The sequence below is a fragment of the Rhipicephalus microplus genome, unplaced genomic scaffold (genome assembly GCF_043290135.1).
Source record: "Rhipicephalus microplus isolate Deutch F79 unplaced genomic scaffold, USDA_Rmic scaffold_13, whole genome shotgun sequence".
NCBI lineage: Eukaryota > Metazoa > Arthropoda > Arachnida > Ixodida > Ixodidae > Rhipicephalus > Rhipicephalus microplus.
The window spans coordinates 30833569-30854912 of record NW_027464586.1 but is presented as its reverse complement, the minus strand read 5'-3'; the positions used below and the strand labels follow the sequence as shown (position 1 = coordinate 30854912).

At 46.1% G+C, this 21344-nt stretch overlaps 2 protein-coding genes across 19 annotated transcripts in view; one reads left to right on the top strand and one right to left on the bottom strand.

Annotated features, from left to right (window-relative positions):
• The window catches only part of Coq7 (ubiquinone biosynthesis protein COQ7, mitochondrial), a 98000-nt gene extending 83173 nt beyond the window's left edge, over positions 1–14827 (top strand). For all 5 annotated transcript variants that reach the window (XM_075882710.1, XM_037414917.2, XM_037414916.2 and 2 more), the window contains 3 exons: positions 75–210; positions 277–430; positions 14342–14827. In XM_075882710.1, coding sequence (XP_075738825.1) covers positions 75–210; positions 277–430; positions 14342–14622 — 571 coding nt within the window. In that variant the 3' untranslated portion in view covers positions 14623–14827. The remainder of the gene's footprint in view (positions 1–74; positions 211–276; positions 431–14341) is intronic.
• The window catches only part of shf (WNT inhibitory factor 1), a 331946-nt gene that overhangs the window by 63984 nt on the left and 246618 nt on the right, over positions 1–21344 (bottom strand). Inside the window, exon 7 of one of the 14 annotated variants that reach the window (XM_075882705.1) lies at positions 12515–12563. The exons of 11 other annotated variants lie outside the window; for them this stretch is intronic. In XM_075882705.1, the coding sequence (XP_075738820.1) occupies positions 12530–12563 (34 nt within the window). In that variant the 3' untranslated portion in view covers positions 12515–12529. Of the gene's footprint in view, positions 1–12514; positions 12564–21344 lie in introns of those variants that run through there. 2 more of the 14 variants (XM_075882709.1, XM_075882708.1) reach the window with 2 other exon arrangements.

Sequence of the window (21344 nt, the reverse complement as noted above, 5' to 3'; positions counted from 1 at the left end):
GGCACCATTGCTGCAGTTGATAGAAGCATGCGATGGAATAAGCGATTTTTCCTAAGCTAGGCCTGTAATTTCAGGGCGGCCTTGTTGTCATCGACCCGTCGGTCGAGCGACGATGCGTCGTTGCGTCGTCGTCGCCGTCTCCTCTACGACCGCATTCTTCGTGTGGACCTCGCCGGAGAGTTGGGCGCCGACCGCATCTACGCTGGCCAGGTGCGTACACACAGTGCCCCATGCAGAGAGTTGCTGTGATGCAAATGCTGTGGCCGTTTTGCGCAGATGTGCGTGCTGGGTCGCGACCCCGTCGTCCAGCACATGTGGGAGCAGGAGAAGGAGCATCTCCGCGCCTTTGAGCGTCTCCTGACTCAGCACCGGGCTCGTCCCAGCGCACTACGACCCCTTTGGGGCTCTGCTGGATTCGCACTAGGCTTCGGCAAGTTGTCAATCATGGCGGCCATTCCAACTTCACCCACGTACACATGCCCATTTTGTAATGCTTACATTGTCACACCTACGTAGTTAATGAAATGCAGTACTTTTCTTGATTCGCGAAATCATTTTTTGATCAACTAACCATGCTGTGCCAAAGGGCTTCACGAGCACATGCACAAGTGTGTGAAGGTGTGTTGTTATGAACGTGGCGCACAATTATATCAGGTTATGTAGTCATAGTGGTTGTGATGTTCTTACAACTCATACTTGCACTAGAGGATTCATCAGTAATTGGGTAGCTGGACATTTTATTTATTGATTGATTGATTGATTTTGAATGCCTCAAAGGCCCCAGGTGGGGTATTACATGAGAGATAAGTATTATTAATCACTGAAAAGTAGTGACTCGAGGGCAATCTTGTATTGATGAGGGTCGGAATGGTGCACAGTAAATGCAGGCTCGTGCGGTTGACACGAAAAAAGAGCGAAGATGGGCGATGGTTTGTGCTGGCGGAGGGTATACAGCTTTCGCATGGTTTGTGTGGCTGCATGTGTGATGGACTGGCAGGATGGCGGGCATTTCGATGGGAGCATGATAAAACTTGTGAAAAAGGTATAGTCGAGATATGAGACGGCGTGATTCTAGATCACAAAGGTGAGCTAGGGTTTCAAGTTTGGAGACACTGGACTTGTAAGAATATTCAGAGTAGATAAAGCGTGCAGCATGGTATTGGATCGATTCTAGAACGTTTGATAAGTTAGATTGATGGGGATCCCAGATAGAACATGCATATTCTAATTTCGTATGAACAATGGTAGTATACAATATTAATTTCTCTGATGGGGCTGCAAGTCTTAAGTTTCTACGTAGAAAACCCAGAGTGCGGTTCATGGAGATGACTATATTCGTAACATGAGGTGGTCAGGAAATGTTACTTGAGAATGTGGTGCCGAGATATTTGTAGCATATAGCGGATGAGACTGCGGAGCTGGAAATGGTATATTCTGCTGACTGGTAATGAAACCTGCAATGAAAAGATACCAATGAAATTTCCTTTACATTTAAAAACATTAACCACATATTACACTAAGATAGTATAAGATTGAGGTCGTTTTGTGAAATAATATCTGCACTATTTGCTATGGAATGGTATACGACGCAGTCGTCTGCAAAGAGGCGAGTGCTAGAATACATGTTTGATGGAAGGTCATTGATATAAATGAGAAAAAGTAATGGTCTGAGCACTGTACCTTGCGACACACCAGAGATTACAGAGGAAAGGCTAGATGAGACAGAGTTAGCTGTGACAAACTGTTGACGATTGGTAAGGAAGCTTCAAATCCAAATAAATACATTTGTATTAATGTTTAAACGAGAAATTTTTAGCAGTAGCCGGTTATGTGAAGCCTTGGCGAAGGATTTTTCGAAATCTAAGGAGAGGGTGTCAACAGGTACGTTTAAATCAAGATTAGTACTCATATCTGGATAAAATAGAGCTAGTTGCGTGTCACATGGAAATCCTGAGCAAAAGTCATGCTGACTGGAATGAAAAAAATTATTGCTGGCTAAGAACTTGACAATGTTAGAATATATATCACATGATGCGTTAGCTTGGAGCAAACGCTAGTAAGGAAAATTGGGCAATAGCTGCTGCAGAGACATGAAGGACCTTTTTTGGGGGACTGGAACAATCTTGCCCACTTTCCAGTCTTCTGGCACCACTCCCGATGATAGTGCCGGCTGAAAAATATGGCAAAGCATTTTTGCGTTGATACCATCGATGCCACATGAAGTTGAGAGTTTTAATGACTCTATTAGTTCAGCGATGCCGTTTGGGCAGAATGTGATGTTAACCATCACACTATGGTTGCAATTATGAAATGAAGGCAAGTAGTCAACAGGTTCAACGGTAAAAATGGAAAAGAAAAAACTGTTTAGTTGTTCACTAGCCTCATGATCAGGAATTGGATGGTTCTGATCATTGTGCAGTGGTAATGGTTGGGCGTTGCTGTGGTTAATTGTGTTCTGGAATATTTTGGGATTGTTGCTTCACAAAGCGAGCAGTGTTTGTGAAAAAAAATTTTCTTTTCTTTGGCAGCAAGTCTTTCGAATTCTTTTTCTGCAGCGTAGTAGCTGTTCCATGCGCATGCGCTATTGAACCACTTTTCTGATCGAAATAGCCATCTTTTTATTGTTTAAACGTTTCAATGTGGTGTTAAACCACGAGGATGACTTTTTCTCGTTTGCAGTAATTTTGGGCACATGCTTAGAAAATAGATCCAACATTTTGTTTTTGAACAGTAGCCAATTTTTTTTTAAGCGAACGCTTTGAAAGGTCGGTAAGAAAAAAAAGTTGTGGATTGTTTGAGCTCCGAGTTTAGAGCAGAATAATCGCCTTTATCATACAATGTTATATTTTTTTTTTGTTAAATGCAGTAGTTTACAAGAATAGGTCGCATGTATTACTAAGTGGTCACTGAGCCCTGGTATAACGTTATCGGGGACACTTTTTCAAGTTCTGAAATGAAAACAAGGTCAAGAATACGAAGGGAGTTATGACTGTCATCTGTAGGTATATTGACTAATTGTGTTAGTCCTAAAGCTAGACATGAATTCAAGAAATCGCTTTTTCTACTGTCCTTCGAAGACACACATTTTAGGCCAGCATATTGCTCGAAAACTAAAGTACCCAAAAAGCAGCATCGGTAAATGTCAGTAAGATTCAGTTATAGAGTCGCCGTGTTCTCCACCAGTTTGCCCATCTCCCAAACATGGCTGCAAAATCTACGTGCGAAGACCTTCGCCTGCCTTCTATGAAAAATCCTGGTGATGTTCGTATTGTCTGCAGGGAAATCGAAGTCGCGGCTCCACTCCCATCACCCTCTTCCAATTCCGACAGCTATCACACTACCGTCTCCCTTAACGAACAGCTGATTACATAGGCATCTCCCTTGTTCCACCTGTGCCAGACGGTGTTTATAATGCCAGGTGAATTTATGTTGGTGCCGACTTCGTCGCGCAGCACCGTCCTCAGCTTATCTACTGTGTGGCATCGGTAACGCGTCGTTCCATCACTCCCGCGCTGGGCAAGTCTTTGATAAGCAGTGGGACCACGTGATATCTGATGCGTACCGGTGAAGAGAGCACGGGTATTCCTTCCGCCGACGCTGAACCGGGCAGGCCGTTGCGAGGCCACCGACAGTTTTTTCACGCAATTCTTTTATGGGCACAAATTCGCTCAAATAAAGTTTATTTTGTTTCAAGTCGCCTCGTCTTCGTGCTTACGAGCCAAGAGCGTCACGTAAGTGTGACATTTGGTGGAGGTGCTTATGGTTGGAACACCCCCTTCAAGCCGTGAGGCTAGCCCTTTATGCAAAAATGACCGCACCAAAGCAGTGAAGGTAGAGAACTCGTGAGAAATCCGAACCAGTCAAAGGCGCCTGGGACTGCCTCCGGAGTACGGACTGTTGCGAGACCCTGAACGACACGTGGCAGCCCATCCTTCAACAACGATGACAAACGCCACTGCTCCGGCTACGTTTACGTTTCAAAAACCAAAGAAACCACCGAAGTTTCATGACTTCGCCTGCGAGAACTCGCAAGAATGACTGGACAAGTTCGAGAGAGTTCCATCGTATAACAAGTGATCTGAAGAAGACAAGCTGCGCAACGTCTTTTTCTTTCTCGAAGAATCTGCCCGAAGCTGAAGTCGTGCGACTTGGTATGAAAACCAGGAGACTTCCATGACCACTTGGGACATTTTTAAAAGACGACTGGCATATACATTCCCACATGCCTACCGAAAAGAACAGTCTGAAGCCATGCTCCAGACCCGTCAGCAGCACCATAATGAGCCTGTAACTGTGTTTGTCGAAGAAATGCAGAAAATCTTCCGACACGTAGACGACGATATGGCTGAGGAAAAGAAACTCCAGTACCTGATGCGAGCCGTGAAGGAACAGTTGTTCGTCGGCCTCATTCGCAACCCGCCGAATACAGCTGCAGAATTTGTGACAGAGGCAGCAACGATTGAAAAAACACTTGACCTGTGAGCCAGACAATACAACCGCAGCTTGCCAGCTGTTTCTTCAGGCAACGTGGACTTCGATACACTCGACGCTCATAGTCTTCGTGCTACCATACAGACCATAATCTGCGAAGAACTTCAGGAATTGCTCCCTGCGGCTAGCCCACATGTCGCACCTCTGACAAGCATCATTCGCGACAAGCTGCATCAGACGCTCGAAACAGCATTTCCGACCCAGATGGTCTTGCAACCAGTACCGAGGCCCGCAGTGATGACTTATGCCGATGCCATTCGTAGCCAGATGCCTCTGGTCACGCGCACAGATATGTACACACCGTCACCGCCGCCCCAGCCCTACACGCCGTTACCACGACCGCCGCTGCAAAGCCGACCTATGGCTTATCATGACACCACAGCAAAGAAGGCTGACCTTTGGCGGACACCAAACCAACACCCGTTATGCTTCCACTGTGAGGCACCCGGCCACAAACTCCGAACATGCCCTTAACCACCAAATGGGCCTACGGGGTTTCAGCGCCAACGCCCCCGCCCCCTTCCAGGCCAGCGGCTACATGAAATCGAGGCATATCTGAGGGAAATGGAAGGACAAGCGCGGTCCCACCCCAGGTCACCTTCACCTCAATCACGCCGCACCCAGTCGCCACGATCAGCGCGTTTCTATAGAACAGGAAGGCGACCTTCAAACCCTTGCCAGGGAAATTGATGGCAGCGACGTACGGAGGTGACGCCGCTTTTTAGCAAACCAAGGAAGACCCTCCAACGCCACGAACCATTGCCGCGGCGTGAAAACCAGACGGCGTGATGCCACGATCTGACACTGAGTCACTACGACTTAACACCGCGACAATGCGCAAGTTCGAAACTTGCACTCGACGCAGCCGCGAGCCGTGACCGGTCCAAGCGACACACTGCACAATCAATCACTACTCGACCTCGAAGCCGTACGCCAAGTGCCGACTTACAGGTCATGATCGACAGACGTCAAGTAACCGCGTTCATTGACACTGGCGCTGATTACTCAGTGATAAGCAGACTGTATGCAGCACATCTGAGGAAAGTCAGAACTACGTGGGACGAACCACAGATTCGCATGGCAGGAGGGCATCTCGTAACGCCAATTGGACATTGCAATGCGCGAATGATTTTTCATGGTAGTATGTATCCAGTGAACTTTGTCGTTCTGCAACAATGCTCACGTGACGTCATCCTTGGGATGGATTTCCTGACCGAAAATGGTGCAGTGATCGACCTCAAAACGGCATCTTTTACGGTTACCAGTGAACGATCCTCGTCACCGGAATGCACCGGCTACCAAAGTGCCCCCCTCGCAATCCTTGATGATGAAGTGACAATCCCACCTCGTGCAAGCGTCTTCGCATCCGTCTAAACGAAAAAAATCAGCCTTAGTCGTGATCGCCGAAACGAATGCGCACTTGCTTTTCGATCGACAAATATTTGTCGCACGTGGCGTCGTGCAATTACATCGAGGCCAAGCAGACATTCTCGTAACGAACTTCAGTTCCGAGCACAAGCACTTGAATAAAGGCACGACGATTACATTTGTAGAACCAATTGACGAAGTAGGAAGCACATGTACGCTGTCACAATCATCCGCCGACCTATCATCGCAGATGAAAAATGACCCGACCTTTGACGTCAACCCTGCCCTTCCAGAGCACAAGCAAGAAAAGCTATGCTGCTTTGTTCTAGTTTATGACGAATGCTTCTCAAAGACATCAAAAAGTGGACACACGCCGATTGCGAAGCACTGTATAATCACCGACGAATCAGCCCGACCCATCCGCCGTACCCCATATCGCGTTTCACCATGAGAGCGCGATGCAATCAGAAAACAAGTCGAGGAAATGCTTCACGAAAACATCATTAAGCCATCGAATAGCCCGTAGTCTTCACCAGTTGTACTTGTGAAGAAGAAAGATGGTACACTGAGGTTTTGCATCGATTACCGCCGACTCAACAGCATCACGAGAAAAGATGTGTATCCACTACCGAGAATCGATGGCACTTTTGATTGAATCTGCAATGCCAAGTACTTCTCCTCGATGGACTTGAAGAGCGGATATTGGCAGATGCAAGTCGATGAAACAGGCCAAGAAAAGACAGCATTCATTACACCGGACGGCCTATTTGAATTTCAAGTCATACTATTTGGACTTTGTTCTGCACCCGCCACATTTTAACGGGTTATGGACACAGTTTTAGCAGGACTCAAGTGGCAAACCTGCCTCGTTTATCTCGACGATGTTGTTGATTTTGCAGCAAACTTTGAAGAACACCTCCAAAAGCTACAGGCAGTACTCGAGGCAATCAGATCCTCGGGTCTAACGTTAAAGTCAGAGAAGTGCCGCTTCGCCTATGAAGAAGTTCTGTTTTTAGGCCATGTTGTTAATCGTGATGGCGTACGCCCTGACCCCCAGAAAACAGCTGCCATCGGCAACTTTCCACCACCAGCTGACAAGAAAGGGGTCAGAGGTTTCTGGGACTTTGCGCCTATTACAGGCATTTTGTCCGGAACTTCTCACAAATCGCTGAGCTCCTTACTCGCCTCACGAAATCCAACTTGGAAGTATGAGTGACAGAAGCCACAAGAAGACTCCTTGCGGGAACTTCAGCGACGGCTACCGTCACCGTCATTACTTGGTCATTTCGATGAGGACGCCGACACCGAGGTTCACACAGACGCAAGTGGCTTAGGGCTTGGTGCTGTATTGGTCCAAGCAAAGGACGGGCAGGAACGGATCATTGCGTACGCCAGCAGGTCTCTTTTGAAGGCTGAATGCAACTACTCGACAACCGAAAAGGAGTGGCTGGCTGTCATCTGGGCAGTCACAAAGTTTCGACCGTACTTGTACGGCAGACCATTCAAAGTAGTTAGCGACCACCATGCCTTGTGCTGGCTTGCTAACCTGAAGGACCCATCCGGTCGCTTAGCTCATTGGAGCTTACGGTTACAGGTGTTTGATGTAACAGTGGTCTACAAGTCAGGAAGAAAACATTCAGACGCATGCTGCCTGTCGAGAGCACCCATTGAACCAGCTCCACCTAGCGACGATGACAACGACGGTTTTCTCGGGCTAATCAGTGCTAGTGACTTCGCAGACAAACAACGTGAAGATCCCGACCTACGCAGCATCATTGACTTCTTGGAGAGCCAGACCGATTCACCATCCTGGATGTACAGGCGTGTCATCTCGTCACTGTGCCTCTGCAATGGCGTACTCTGGAAGAAGAACTTTGCGCCAAATAGGTCGGCATACCTTTTATTCGTGCCATACAATCTGCGGCAAGAGATTTTGCTGGTGTCAACCTACGCAGCGTAATTGACTTCTTGGAGAGCCAGACCGATTCACCACCCAGGATGTACAGGTGTGTCATCTCGTCACTGTGCCTCCGCAATGGCGTACTCTGGAAGAACTTTGCACCAAATAGGTCGACATACCTTTTAGTCATACCATACAAGCTGCGGCAAGAGATTTCGCTGGCTTCTCACGACGAGCCGATTGCCGGACATCTTGAATTTGCTCGTACTTTATCAAGAATCCAGAAAAAATACTACTGGACGCATCTCAACGCCGACGTTGCTCACTATGTAAGAACCTGCCGCGACCGTCAACGGCACAAGACCCCACCTGTTAGGCCGGTGGGACTCTTGCAGCCAATTGACCCCCCAATGAAGCCCTTTCAGCAAATCGGTATGAACCTGCTTTGTCCGATCCGGATGTCATCCAACACGAACAAATGGGTAGTGGTGGCTACAGACTACCTGACGCGCTACATCGAAACGAAAGCATTACCGTCATAGAATGCACTAGAGGTCGCAAGATTCTTTGTGAGGAACATCGTTCTTCATCATGGGGCACCTGAGGTCCTTATTACTGACAGGGGAACGGCGTTCATTGCAGAGCTTACACAACAGATATTGCGTTTCAGCCACACCTGTCATCGCCGTACGACAGCCTACCACCCCCAGACAAACGGCCTCACGGAACGTTTCAACAAGACGCTTGCCGATATGCTCGCTATATAAGTGGATGTCGAGCACAAGCTGTGAGACGAAGTTCTACTCTAGGTTACATTCACGTATAATACAGCGCAGCAGGAGACAACCCATGTGACGCCTTTCAAACTTGTTCATGGCCGAGATGCTACGACTACGCTGGATGCCATGCTATCACATGCCGATGATGAGAACATCGACGAAAATGTTGCCGGATTTTCACAACGTGCAGAGGAAGCCCGCCAGCTTGCCTGAACACTCAAAAAGAAGCAGCAACACGCCGATGCCCGACACTACAACTTGCGTCGCCACGAGCCGGATTTCGCACCTAGTGACCGTGTACTGGTATGGACACCGATTCGCCGTCGCGATCTCAACGAGAAGCTCCTCCGTTGCTACTTCAGACCTTACAAGATCACATGGCATCTGGTTGCCGCTCACGCATGAAGTTGTTCCTGATGGGGTTATGCAATCTCAACGATGCCGGGCGCGCCCTGAAGTTGTGCATGTCATGCGCATGAAAAAGTTTTTCCAGGGTTAGCGGACTGATGGGCAATCTTTTGTGATGTGTGTTTTTTCCTACACAAATTGTTGAGAAAGCTCCCAGTTTCATTTCTAATTATTGCGTTGTAGCATTGGGACGATGCTCTTTCATGGGGGAGCACTGCCACGTGCATTTATGTTGGTGCCCACTTCATTGCGCAGCACCGTCCTCAGCTTATCTACAGTGTGACGTCGGTAACCCGTCGTTCTATTGCTTGCGCGCTGGGCATGCCTTTGATAAACAGTGGGACCACGTAATAACCTGAAGCGTACCGGCGAAGAGAGCACAGGTATTCCTTCCGCCGACGCTGAATTGGGCAGGCTGTTTCGAGGACACTGACAGTCTTTTCACGCAATTCTTTTATGGGCACAAGTTCGCACAAATAAGCTTTAATTCTTTTCAAGTCGCCTCGTCTCCGTGCTTACGGGCCAAGAGCGCCACGTAAGTTTGACAATATTGTGTCCCCCAATGCCGGCATTCTGCTTTCGCACAATGTTTCTGTTCCTCACGCTCGTAATGATGAGGGACAACGCATCCTGCCTATCACTAGTGAATTTCAGCCTATGTACAGAAGTGCTCCCTCGTGGTATATCTCTCGGTAAAATCATGCCGGTGGCTGAGTGTCATATTTGCACTCTGAAGTTAAGAAAACATTCCGTATATAAAGAAAACTTCTCCTACTCCTCCATCAAGCCAAAGTGATTTAAACAAAATGATTGCACCCGACTTACCAACTGAACATGCTAATGTTGAAGCACATGCTGGAAAGGTCATCAGCTTGAAAAAATAACATGGGGCATATTACGGCTGATCTTCCTTTTTTGAGCATTCCGAGTTTCTCTCTGTGTGCAGAAGGGCCGCAGCAATACGTCGGCACTGCAATTATCAGCCAATGCACGCCTCGTGTCGTTCCGCATACGTATACATATACGTAAACACACACAGACTGTGCGTACTGCACCGCATTCGAACCTCTAACATGGCGGTATGCACACGACGGCTGACAGATGGCAGCAATTTTGCATAAGGTATATTAAACTTGCAAAAAATCTGAGTGCATGGAAACTCTTTTCATAACATATGCTGGCTGTATTCGTTTGTAGTAAGCTGCGTGTATGCAAAAGGTAGCTTGTGTGATTGCTGTTGAGCTCTTCCGAATTCAGCAAGATGTTTCGAATGCCTCGTATTGAAATTCATCGATTCACCACGACCAGGGCTTAGTCTGCCTTCTATACATATACTACAAATATGTTCTTCCTAGTGTGTTTAGGGCATTTATTTACTGTACCAATGCAATGAACCACTAAGAAAATTGTTTTTTCTGGAAAATAAAAAGAAAGTTTGGGTGTAAGAGTTTAGATATATGTGAGCTTCAAGCAAATAACGCTACCACGCAGGAGGTTTACTTATTGTATTGACAACCTCATGCACGACAACCCTATATTTTATTGCCATGCCTACTTACTCATATAAGGTAGGCAAAATGCATGTGTATTCAATATTGCATTAGGCTCCTAATGCACTCGTAAACGAATATATAAATTGAGTGATAAAATAAATAGACCAAGATGAACCTTTACTCATTCACGACCGGTGTGTGTATACTTGGAGTCAGGATAAACAGGTGCAAGAAAAGGCCGCATTATAGCAGGTCCCGAGCTAAAAGGGGGTTATACTGTAAGTAGTTCAAGCTGTATACGTGCATGTAATGTTGTGGAATGCTGCTCAGTTCTACTTTGTTTAGCCATTTTAGTTGTCTCAAATTCAACTTTTTCATTCAACAATGAGAAATCGGCGACTTCAAAAGCCTTTTCTTTTTTTTTAAATATGGTCCTGGCTGCTTTGAAAACCTGCTCCAAAATGGTTTCAGCCAATCACATTTCTCCGTTATTGGTAATGGAACGCTTATTGCATATGTTGTGTTGAACGTATGAGTTTCGGGTGTATATGTTCTTCGCATGTGGCAACGGAAGCTTTGCCACCTAAGACCACCTCATAAGTTTGTCTGCCCTCAGTTTATTTAAATTAATTGCAGCTTTGTACAGTAACAACACATGCGTTTCTCATACGGTCACAATGAAATGACTGGTTTATTGGCCGATGAATAACAGGACAATTACGGGTATACAGTCGAGCCCACATACACTGGCCCCACTTAAGACAAACTTTCGCATAAAACGAACAATATTCGCGTGACTCTGAAAATATACATTGGTTCAATGGCACAAATTCGCACTTACAACGAATGTCTCCGAGCGCCCCTGATTGGTTACAGCAAACGGAGTCAGCAGTCTGCCGACGTCCCGGCAAACCGATTTCAACCACTGATCACGCATCGGCGAGGTGCCCATACATTCTGATTGTTAAACGCCAACCCTGCCTCCGCGACTCTCTAGTTGCCGCTCTCCTCAACCCATGGAGGAAAGAAAGCTGTTTCCTTCCTCCATGCCCCGACTGCTTTTTGTTACTCACCCCTTCGTTCTTTGTCCCCCCGCTACTCTGAGCACCCTGCATTGCCAGACGAGGCCCGTGTTTTCACACTGCCACCGATCTTTCGAAGACCGGTCCGCCATCTACCCCGTGTTTGATCGCTGGTACTGTTGTTGACGTCCCCAGCCTGGAGTGACCCAACCATTTGCCAACATCGTCGGCCACCGACTGTATCCGATAGTCTGCGTCTAGTGCACGCGCGTACGGCACCCCACCGACTCGGACAACTGCAATTCGTTTCGTGTTTAGGACTTGTCCTCGCTCACTTCGCACTCGGCTCAGCATGCCTTCCGCGCGTGTGCAAAAGGGCGAAAATGGCTGTTAATTTGCGCAGAAAGAATCGCGAAATATCGAAGTTCGTGAGGCCACGCAAACCTGCCGGTGCAACAAAACGATTTTTTGACCACGGCCGTCGATTATTCGAACACCGCCGCGCGCATACACCGATTAAGGTGGCCATGCACACTTTCCCAAGTTTTTCTATGTGTGAGTTTGGCGGAACTTTCAAGCAAGCTACCCAACCTGCCTCCTTCCCGTGTGTTTTGGTTTTCAAGGTCGCCCTCCCGCCACACCTTCCCTTCTCTTTATCACAACTTCTTGCCCTTCTCTCGCGAGTCTGCTCTCATCTCTTGATCATAACCCCTTCGCCCGTCTCCACCGCTCCAGTGGAGACGAGCGAAGAGACGGGTGATGCAACTTTCGCTAACAAAATATTAGCGAAAGTTGCATTTGGGAACTATATCGAGACATTTGCCATGTGTGTGGGTCACTTCATTTCATTTTATTTTATTACCCTAAAGATCCCGTTTGATATGGTGTGATACATGTTGGCAACATGACCAAACATTCCGTATGACTTCTTATGATGGCAGCTTGGGGAGGCAGATTGTTCCAGTCTTTGGCAGCTCAAGGATAAAAGAAGGCTTCAAATTTCACTGTTCGTGTTCGTGAGTGGCTTACTTACATTTGATGGCTGGTGCACAATGATGTGCGTGATGATCATGGCGTGATGTAAGGTGGGAGATTCAGCGAGCTGTAAAGACAATTCGTGAAAGAGAGAGAGCGTGGCAACACGACAATCAAAAGCAAGGGATGACAAGTTTGATTCAGCCTTTAAGAGGGAAATGCTCACATTACAAGAATATGAAGAATGAATGAATCTTGTGGCACAATTCTGAAGATATTCAAGTGCATTGTTGATGTAGGCTTGATGAAGGTTCCAGATGGCAGCGGCATATTCTAATTTCGGTCAAAACATTATTTTTATGCAAGTAATTTGACTTGTTGTGGCACATGGAGAAGGTAACGTTTCATAAATCCCAAGGTCTTGTTCGTGATGAAATGACATTCGTTGTGTGCACAGTCCAGAAAAGGTCATGCAATAAAGTTAGGCCTAAGTACTTATACATGAGAAATTGTTCAATTGGGACGCTTGCGATTGAGCAGGTTGAAAGGAGTAGATTACGTCTGCAAGAAATCTAAAGAAATTTGCATTTTTTAGGCTTAAAGCTCATTTGCCAATGAATGCGCCAGTTGTGTATGATGTCCACGTTGTTCTGAAGTGATTCTTGTTCTGAAATATTTGATACAGCATGACGAATTACAGAGTCGTCAACGAACATACGAATATGACATGATACATGCCGTGGCAGATCGTTGATGTATATGAGAAAAAGAAGTGGTCCTAAGACTGAGCCTTGGGGGTCGCCTGAGGTGACGGGAAGGGGCTTGGACGAGCGGTTATTTACAAGAACAAACTGGGAAAGGTTAGTTAGGAATTATTTAATTCTTTGTAATACATCACCATTTAAGTTCAACAGGGATAATTTTATTAGTAGACGATTATGAGGTACTGTATCAAATGCTTTAGAGTAGTAACATCTGTTTGGACATTGTTATCAAGATTAGCATGAAGGTCATAAAGAAATATGACTAGTTGTGTCTCACAAGAAAGTTTCTAATCAAAACCGTGTTGTGAAGGATGAAAGAAGTTTACTGAATCTAAAAACGCTATGACATGCGAGTATATGACATGTTTCATGAATTTGCAAAGGAGGCTAGTAGTTAAGGAAATGGGACGGTAGTTTAAAGGGGAGTCTTTGTTACATGTTTTGAAGACTAGAACAACTTTCCCACTTTCCAATCACATGGTAAAGTACCTGTGGACAATTACTGTGTAAAACAAAGATTGCAAACAAGATTTAGAGAAACATGCTAGTACTAATCTCCAGATCTAATGACAGCAATGTAGAGGCCAGTTGTAAAGTATAAATAATATGTTCCACTGTTATGCTTCACACTTCAAGAAAAGAATAATTGATACCGATCACGTCCATATAACTTATAAGAGCGAGCTTTTTGAGAAAACAAGTATGGGACTAACCGCCACATGCGTGGCGAGCCGCTAGAAAGAGGTGTCCGTGGGCCGCATGCATGTGGCCTGTGTGTTTGACACCCCTGAACTAGCTAGCTGCAAGTGTGTGTGCGTGATTTGTTCATGGCAGAAAAGTTTAGAAAAAATTAACTACAAGCTGTAGGCAAAAAACAGAAATATATGTTGCCGAGCCTAAATCACTTTGTGATATGTGGTGGCCATCTTATTTTAGCAGCTCGATGAGTTGAAATTCTGCACTGTCGAGCGGAGGCACGCATTAGTTAACAGACAGCTCTCTGGTCACCGGAGGCTGACGACTTACATTTGCGAAAAAGCTTGGATTGCAGAGTACACACAGCAGCCGTCTTGGAGGGCATGCGCGTGCGGCGTGTTGTTGTACTCGAAGAGCTGCTCAAGTAACTAGACAACGTGTGCAGCTACGGCGCTCCTGGGCCAACGCGGCGCCATGGCGTGCACGGTAGCTGTGGAATCGGTCATCGCGGAGCACTACGATAACCAAATCCGTGAGCTGCTGGCCAACGCTGGCGAGGATCACGCCGAGCTGCTCGACTTGTTGCGGCGCTGTCGAGACGACGAGCAGGGACATCACGACGCCGGCCTTGAGCACGGTGCTGAAGAGGCGCCACTCTATGGTCTTCTTACAGCCACCATCAAGGCCGGCTGCCGCGGCGCCATTTGGGTCGCCGAAAGGATTTGACTCTTCCACGAGCAGGGATTGCAATGCGCATATGTTGTCTTAATCCTTTGTAAAATGCATGGTGAGAAAAATGGCTCGCATTTGTCAGTGGTAAGTTTCCTCAGGGTTCATAAATCAGCTGGCAAAGCACACTGAGCCCGCATGTCATTATCAAAAAGAAAAACAGTTTCCGTTTTGCTGATGAAATAAATACAAGTCGATTGTGCTGTGTGTACTGTCTATAGGTTGCCGGTAATGTATACGCCAAGGTAATGCGGCAAGCGACAGCTTTTAAATTGCAAAATGCGAAAAGCACCCGTTTACGCCTATCGCGCTTACAAGAAGTCGTCTGGGCACCACTTCGACATCGTTGGATGCGAAAACAGCCAGCCTGGGAGGAAGACATCACCCGGAACTCTCTGGGATGATCACAGCACAAGGCAGGAATTGTGGCATGGGTGCGGCGTTTTCAGCCTGCATAGATTTCTATCCCCAGCGAGAAACACCCAGCTTCGCTCCGATTGGATAATTATAGTTAACCGGAAGACCACGAGCCTGGTAAAAAAGCACAAGTAAGTATTTTTATTTTGTCTATTCAAGCATGATCCCAACTATTTAGTTTCTCAGCAATAATTAGCCTGAAATGCAGGTGTTTTTCGAACATGTTCTAGACAACAATTAATCCTTCTGAGCTGGACTCCATACTAATGCTGCAAAGCGTACATCAATTATCATGTGATACACGCTGAAATGGTGTGTTTGTAACAAAAACTTTCTGCGCAACCTGTAATATGTAGCACTCCATTCTTTCACAGGCCGCGTGAAAATAATAGGAGACATTACGACACGTCTCGCACGTTTGTTACTATGTAAGAGCCTATACGCCTGGACGGAATCTCCCTTGTCTGGAGCATCCAGCCAGCTGCTTCAGCTGCCGTTTTCAGCAGAAATAAATATGCGAAGACCAAAGCTGTATTCAATGACACATTAGAAAAAAAATTCTGTGAGAAAAAAAGTAATAGAACAAGCTTAGCAAATTCAGAGACATAACAGTTGTACAGTCTGGTCTGTTTTCTGTATTCGATATAGCATGAATTTTGCGTAAATGGTCTGTTATTGCTTTTCTATTTTTCCAAAGAGATGTTTAGTTTCGTAATTTTTTCCTAGAAAACAAGATTTTTCTGTTTGCACACATATTTTTTGTTATCCTATGGAAGTTTTTCTTCTAGTGCCGACTTCAAAAAACAAAGTGCCCGTTTTGTCTTCTATGGCGTCCAGAATCCGTAATGCTTTATGGCATTCCCTGCAACATTATTGTAATATTGTATAGGCACACTATTCATTTCATTCCTAGCATTTGATATCATGTAGAACCTCTCAGCCAAAGGCACATACCGTGATCGTCGACATGAAGCTGGTGCTCGTCGAGTTGGGCATAAATTTTTATAGAATTCTGAATATTATTAATATGCAAGGTAGTCACTGTCGGCTTCATACATTGCTCTAGAAAAGACTTTCATTGTAAAAAGTGTCGCTTCTCTGGTGAACTAGCTCGAAGGTCTCAAACTCTCTTCAACTTGCGAACCACAGTCACGAAATTTAGTCTCGCGAGGGCAGGAACAGTGACGAAGGTTGAAGAGGGGTAAGCAGCTAAATTTGAACAAAATGTCAGTGATAGTTGCATTTGAAAAGTATACTGACACTATGTGTATGAGCTACTTACGAAGCAGATTAAAGATAAGGTTTCGAAAAACATACCAATACTTATCTCCAGAATGACATTTAGTTGTATAGTACCCAGTGGAGAGCTCTGACATGACTGTTCTGTGAAAAAGCAAATAAAGCCTAAAGATTTTCATCATTTATTATGAAAGGGCTACGATATTTACAGGAGGTTTTTGTTTACATTGTTGAACTGGCATATCACATCATTTGAAACACAGCGCGTATCCATTTCATCAAATCCAAGAAATTTTATGCTGGCAAAACGGATATTGCCTATAAATTTTGTCTAATTTAATATACATTTTTTTACAGTGTACCTAACAGACACACTTCATGCTAGGCCCCTATGCTCTAATTCAAGCACGAACAAACATGAGGCAGCAGCTGCGGACAACAGCATCCACAGCTCTAAACATGTGATTCTGTCTGTGCCTGATTAAGTTGCTTCCGCCATCTGTACTGCACGCGCTGTAGACATTCTCGCCGTCGAAGAAGGTCTCCACGTTTCACAAGGATACAGCACTTATTTTCAGGATAGAAAAAGCGTGGAACATGCTCATCATTTGACTAGGGTTGGGAAGTTATGCGTTTATTTGGCAGCATGTCTGGTCACTCAGCATTTCAAGGATTTGCTTCGCTGCACTAGTGACAGATGACGCGACGTGCATTGTGGTGTCTATCAGTAACTACCGAAAGGGCAAGAACGAAATAAGGCGGGAGAGGTTTTATGATAATTCGGGGAAGCGCTTTACTGTTCGAAGTGAGGTCGACTTGCCTTAAAATGCCTTGTCATAAAGCAAGATTTAATAAAGATGAAGAACAATGTGCATGTTGTGGGGGAGCTAACGAAACGATAGAACATGTTCTGATTGGATGCGGCAATATCCACCCATGTATACGTGTGGGTACAAGCCGACATGAGGTTTTGGGTTTGAGGGACAAACATGGAAAGCTTAACACGTCCGCAATAGAAGCAATTAAGAGACGGTTAAAGCATTGGTGGCAGAAAAGTAGAGATGAAGAGAAATAGTGGGGAAATGAGGTCATTCTGCCTGAAGTGGCAGAAAGACAGAACTTGAATTTACATTTTTCTTTGTTACTGTCGAATCTCGATAATTCGAACTTGAAGGGGCCCGAAAATTTGTTCTAATTAAAAGAAGTTCAAATTAATGAAAGCTAAATGAATGCAGGGCTCACCATGCAGTGGTGCATGTGCATTGAGCTAACACACGAGGAGGAAGCTTCAGAAGATTTACATGTATTCACAAATCACAGGACATCCGTCATTAATTGAAGTAATCGGTGATGCACGTCTGCACATGTTTGCCTTGCAGGGAGTCAATTTCGCACGCAGCATGCAAAGCATTTCTACTTCTACTTCAGCATTCTCCTGGCAAAAGAAGTATCCCGCGGCAATGTCCAGCGCTGACGCCCTCTAAAGACGATGACAACAACGACTACGTTTCCGCTACGCAGCCACAGCATGGCCAGCACGTGACAAGAAAGAAGGAGCGTCTCCACGTAGAGAGAAGCAGATCGGCATTTGAGAGAGAACCAACACTCCAAGACAAAGAGAGAGAGAAATAAACGTTTATTTAGAAACAGTATTCTGAGCGAGGCCCGGTGTCGCCTTAAGGTTGGAGGGTTACCTGTTCCAGAAACCCTCTGGCTTCGACTGCCACTTGGCCCTGGCAACGAGTTGTCACTGATCTTCCAGGTCCTCGAGGATGAGCTTGACCTTTCACGTTTCTAGTAGGTAGTCGTCGTTTATTTTTGGGGCTTGATCCCGCTCTAGTTGCACATCGTGGTTTGCATGGCACTGGCATTCCAGGAGCAAGTGTGCCAGGGTGTCTGGTACGCTGTAGAGCGGGCACATGTAGCCTTGTGCCATTGGGTAGAGACGGTGCATTAATATGCCATGTATCTAAGTGTTGCTTGTTGCTTAGTAGGCGTCTGAAAATCACGATCTCTTCTTTGGTTAGTCTTGGATGGGGTGGAGGGTACACTCGTCGCTCCAGTTTGTAATGTTGAAGTAGTGACGAGTAGGTGTTTTCTACTACCTGCATTTCTGCAGCCATGGATTGGGTATCCTTTGGTTCTAGGGCAGCCCGGCTGACGTGCTCACGGGCAGTGGCGTGAGCCGCTTCATTTCCCTGTAGACCCTCGTGTCCAGGAACCCAGATTACGCAGGTATATGGAAGTGAAGAGCTTCGCCGTAGCAGAATGTTAATTGCGTCAGCTGAGACGCGGCCTTTCACATAATTCTGGCAAGCGGCTTGCAAGTCAGTGAAAATCACAGCGTCTTCTTCCACTGCCTCTGAGTTGCGTGCCTTGACTGTGGTTGACGCAAACTCTTGACCTTGAGAGTCGACGACGCTGATAGCATATGCATTTCTACGGGGGTATTTGGCCGCGTCGGTATAGCGGGCGTTCGGGTCTTGCCTGAACTTTCGTTGAAGAGCTTCTGCTCTAGCCCTTTGTCTACCTTTGTGGAATGTGGTCTGCATGTTGCGCAGGAATGGCGCAATGAACAGGGACACTCATACGTCCAACGGATGCAATTTTTCGGGTCCGCATCCGCAACGTATGATTCGCTGTAGTTGAGATACTGAAGAACGGACCTCCCAGTGGGCATGAGCTTGAGTAGTTCCAGCTGGCTCTTCTTGTGAGCCTCCGCGGGCTCTCGTCGCGGCAGTTTTTTTTTTTGCTCTGTTTGCTCGCGGTGTTGAAAGGAGAAAGATCTTCGAGCGGCAGCGACGAAAAAGAGAGAAGCGTGATACAGGCGCATTGCATATCGGCATTTGGGAGAGCAAACATTCCTCCACAGCCTTTTCTTTCTTTTTGTTTTCTTTGGCGTGCAGCGTTAAAGTGTCGGAGGTGCTACCACAGGATTGAGCGTGGTGCTGAGAGCATTTTCGAAGCGTGGTATGTTCGAATTAACCATCGCAAGTGCTTGCGCATTAGAATTACTGGGCGTTATTGCCCATTGAAATACACATAGCTTCGACAGGACCTCAGCGCGAGTTCGCATTAACCAGAAGTTCGAATTAAGCATGTTCGAATTAATGAGATTTGATTGTATAATAAGATCAATTTAATCAAAGTAGATAAGGCGTTAAGCCAACAAAAAAAGAACAAAGGATGTTTTTTTTTTCTTGCTAGCCTGGTGGTTCACATGTCACCGCCCTGTCACGAAGGTGATGCTCATAGCATTCATTCATTCATGGCACCCACAGAGTTTGCTGTATTGTTCTTGTGTATAGCGTGGCAGAATCCTAGAATCGCACCAGGCTGCAAAACAAGTGAATTGCATAACGAGTGAGTGGTTTAAAGCTTCCACACTTTAGAACGTGTGCAGTTGCACAAGTGCATGTGGCGGCACTGTGGAACGCATCCAGTGGACATTCTATGATAGTTTGAAATGTTATGCGCCCAAGCGTTCCTTTCTTTGCGGCACGGTTGAAGGCAGTGCTCACAGGGCCCGATTACATCATTGCGTTGTACTTTTGAAGGCGCTCCAATTGTATATTTATATTTGAGGAAAGCAAGGGCTTAGTTCATCTTCAAATGCGAAGCATATTTTAGCAAACTTCAAGCACTTCGAAGGTCTCTACGTATCTACGTCTGGTGCTGTCGTGATAGCACTTAAACTACCTACTGCAAAGTGATCGACTCCATATTCAATAATCGTTGTTGAAAAAACAGGTCACTGACCAATGTCAAATAAAAACAAAGACGTTTCGGGATCCGTACAGATCCCTTGTTCACAATGGGATGACGGCTGAGCAACAGGTTCTTATGTAACGTTGAGCGCATGACGCAAAGTCCGGGAGTACACGTGGTTTAGTGTGCCAGATGATCTATTGATTGTGTTACTTGTCGTCTGAATGATTAGTGATTCGAGGTTCAGTCTGGTTGTAAAATTCTTCTCCGTGGCCATGATGCGTGCGTTGTCCCAGCTTATCTCGTGGCCCGTCTTCTCGGCATGCTCTGCGAGTGCATTTGTCACTGTGTGGCCCTTGGCGACGTCATTCTTGTGTTGCATCAGACGTCTGCAGTAATTTCCACTCGTGCCAATGTACACCGATTCGCAATCAGCGCATGGTATCTTGTAGACTACACCAGGAAAGTGTTGCCGAGGGAGAGGATCCTTAACATTTAGCAACTCAGCTTTAAGCTTGCTTGCTGGAACATGCACGATCTGCACACCACGTTTTCTGAATAGACGGGCTAGGGCTTCGCTTATATTTCGAATATAAGGAATCGATGCACGCTTTTTTGTAGACGATGTGTTATGCATGGCTTGACTAGTTGACTGCAGTTTATGCATGACGGATTTAGTTGTTTTTCCAGTAAAAATCTTGGGGTATCCATTCCTGATCAGGTCATCTTCAATGGTCCGGAGCTCCTCCTGCAGGCTTCTTTCATCGGAACAAGTGCGAATCGCTCGTTGAACTAAAGACCGAATCACTGAGCGTTTGTGGGCTACCGGGTGGACTGACTCATAGTCGAGGTATCTACCGGAGTGCGTTGGCTTTCGGTACACAGCGAAGGCGAGGCCTGTGGGAGTACGTTTTACAACTGCATCCAAGAAAGGGAGGCAACCGTCTTTTTCTTCTTCCACAGTAAACTTGATGGAGGTCTCGATGCCATTTAGGCAGTTCTTTAGTTCAACGAGCGATTCGCACTTGTTCCGATGAAGGAAGTCTGCAGGAGGAGCTCCGGACCATTGAAGATGACCTGATCAGGAATGGATACCCCAAGATTTTTATTAGAAAAACAACTAAATCCGTCATGCATAAACTGCAGTCAACTAGTCAAGCCATGCATAACACATCGTCTACAAAAAAAAAGCGTGCATCAATTCCTTATATTCGAAATATAAGCGATGCCCTAGCCCGTCTATTCAGAAAATGTGGTGTGCAGATCGTGCATGTTCCAGCAAGCAAGCTTAAAGCTGAGTTGCTAAATGTTAAGGATCCTCTCCCTCGGCAACACTTTCCTGGTGTAGTCTACAA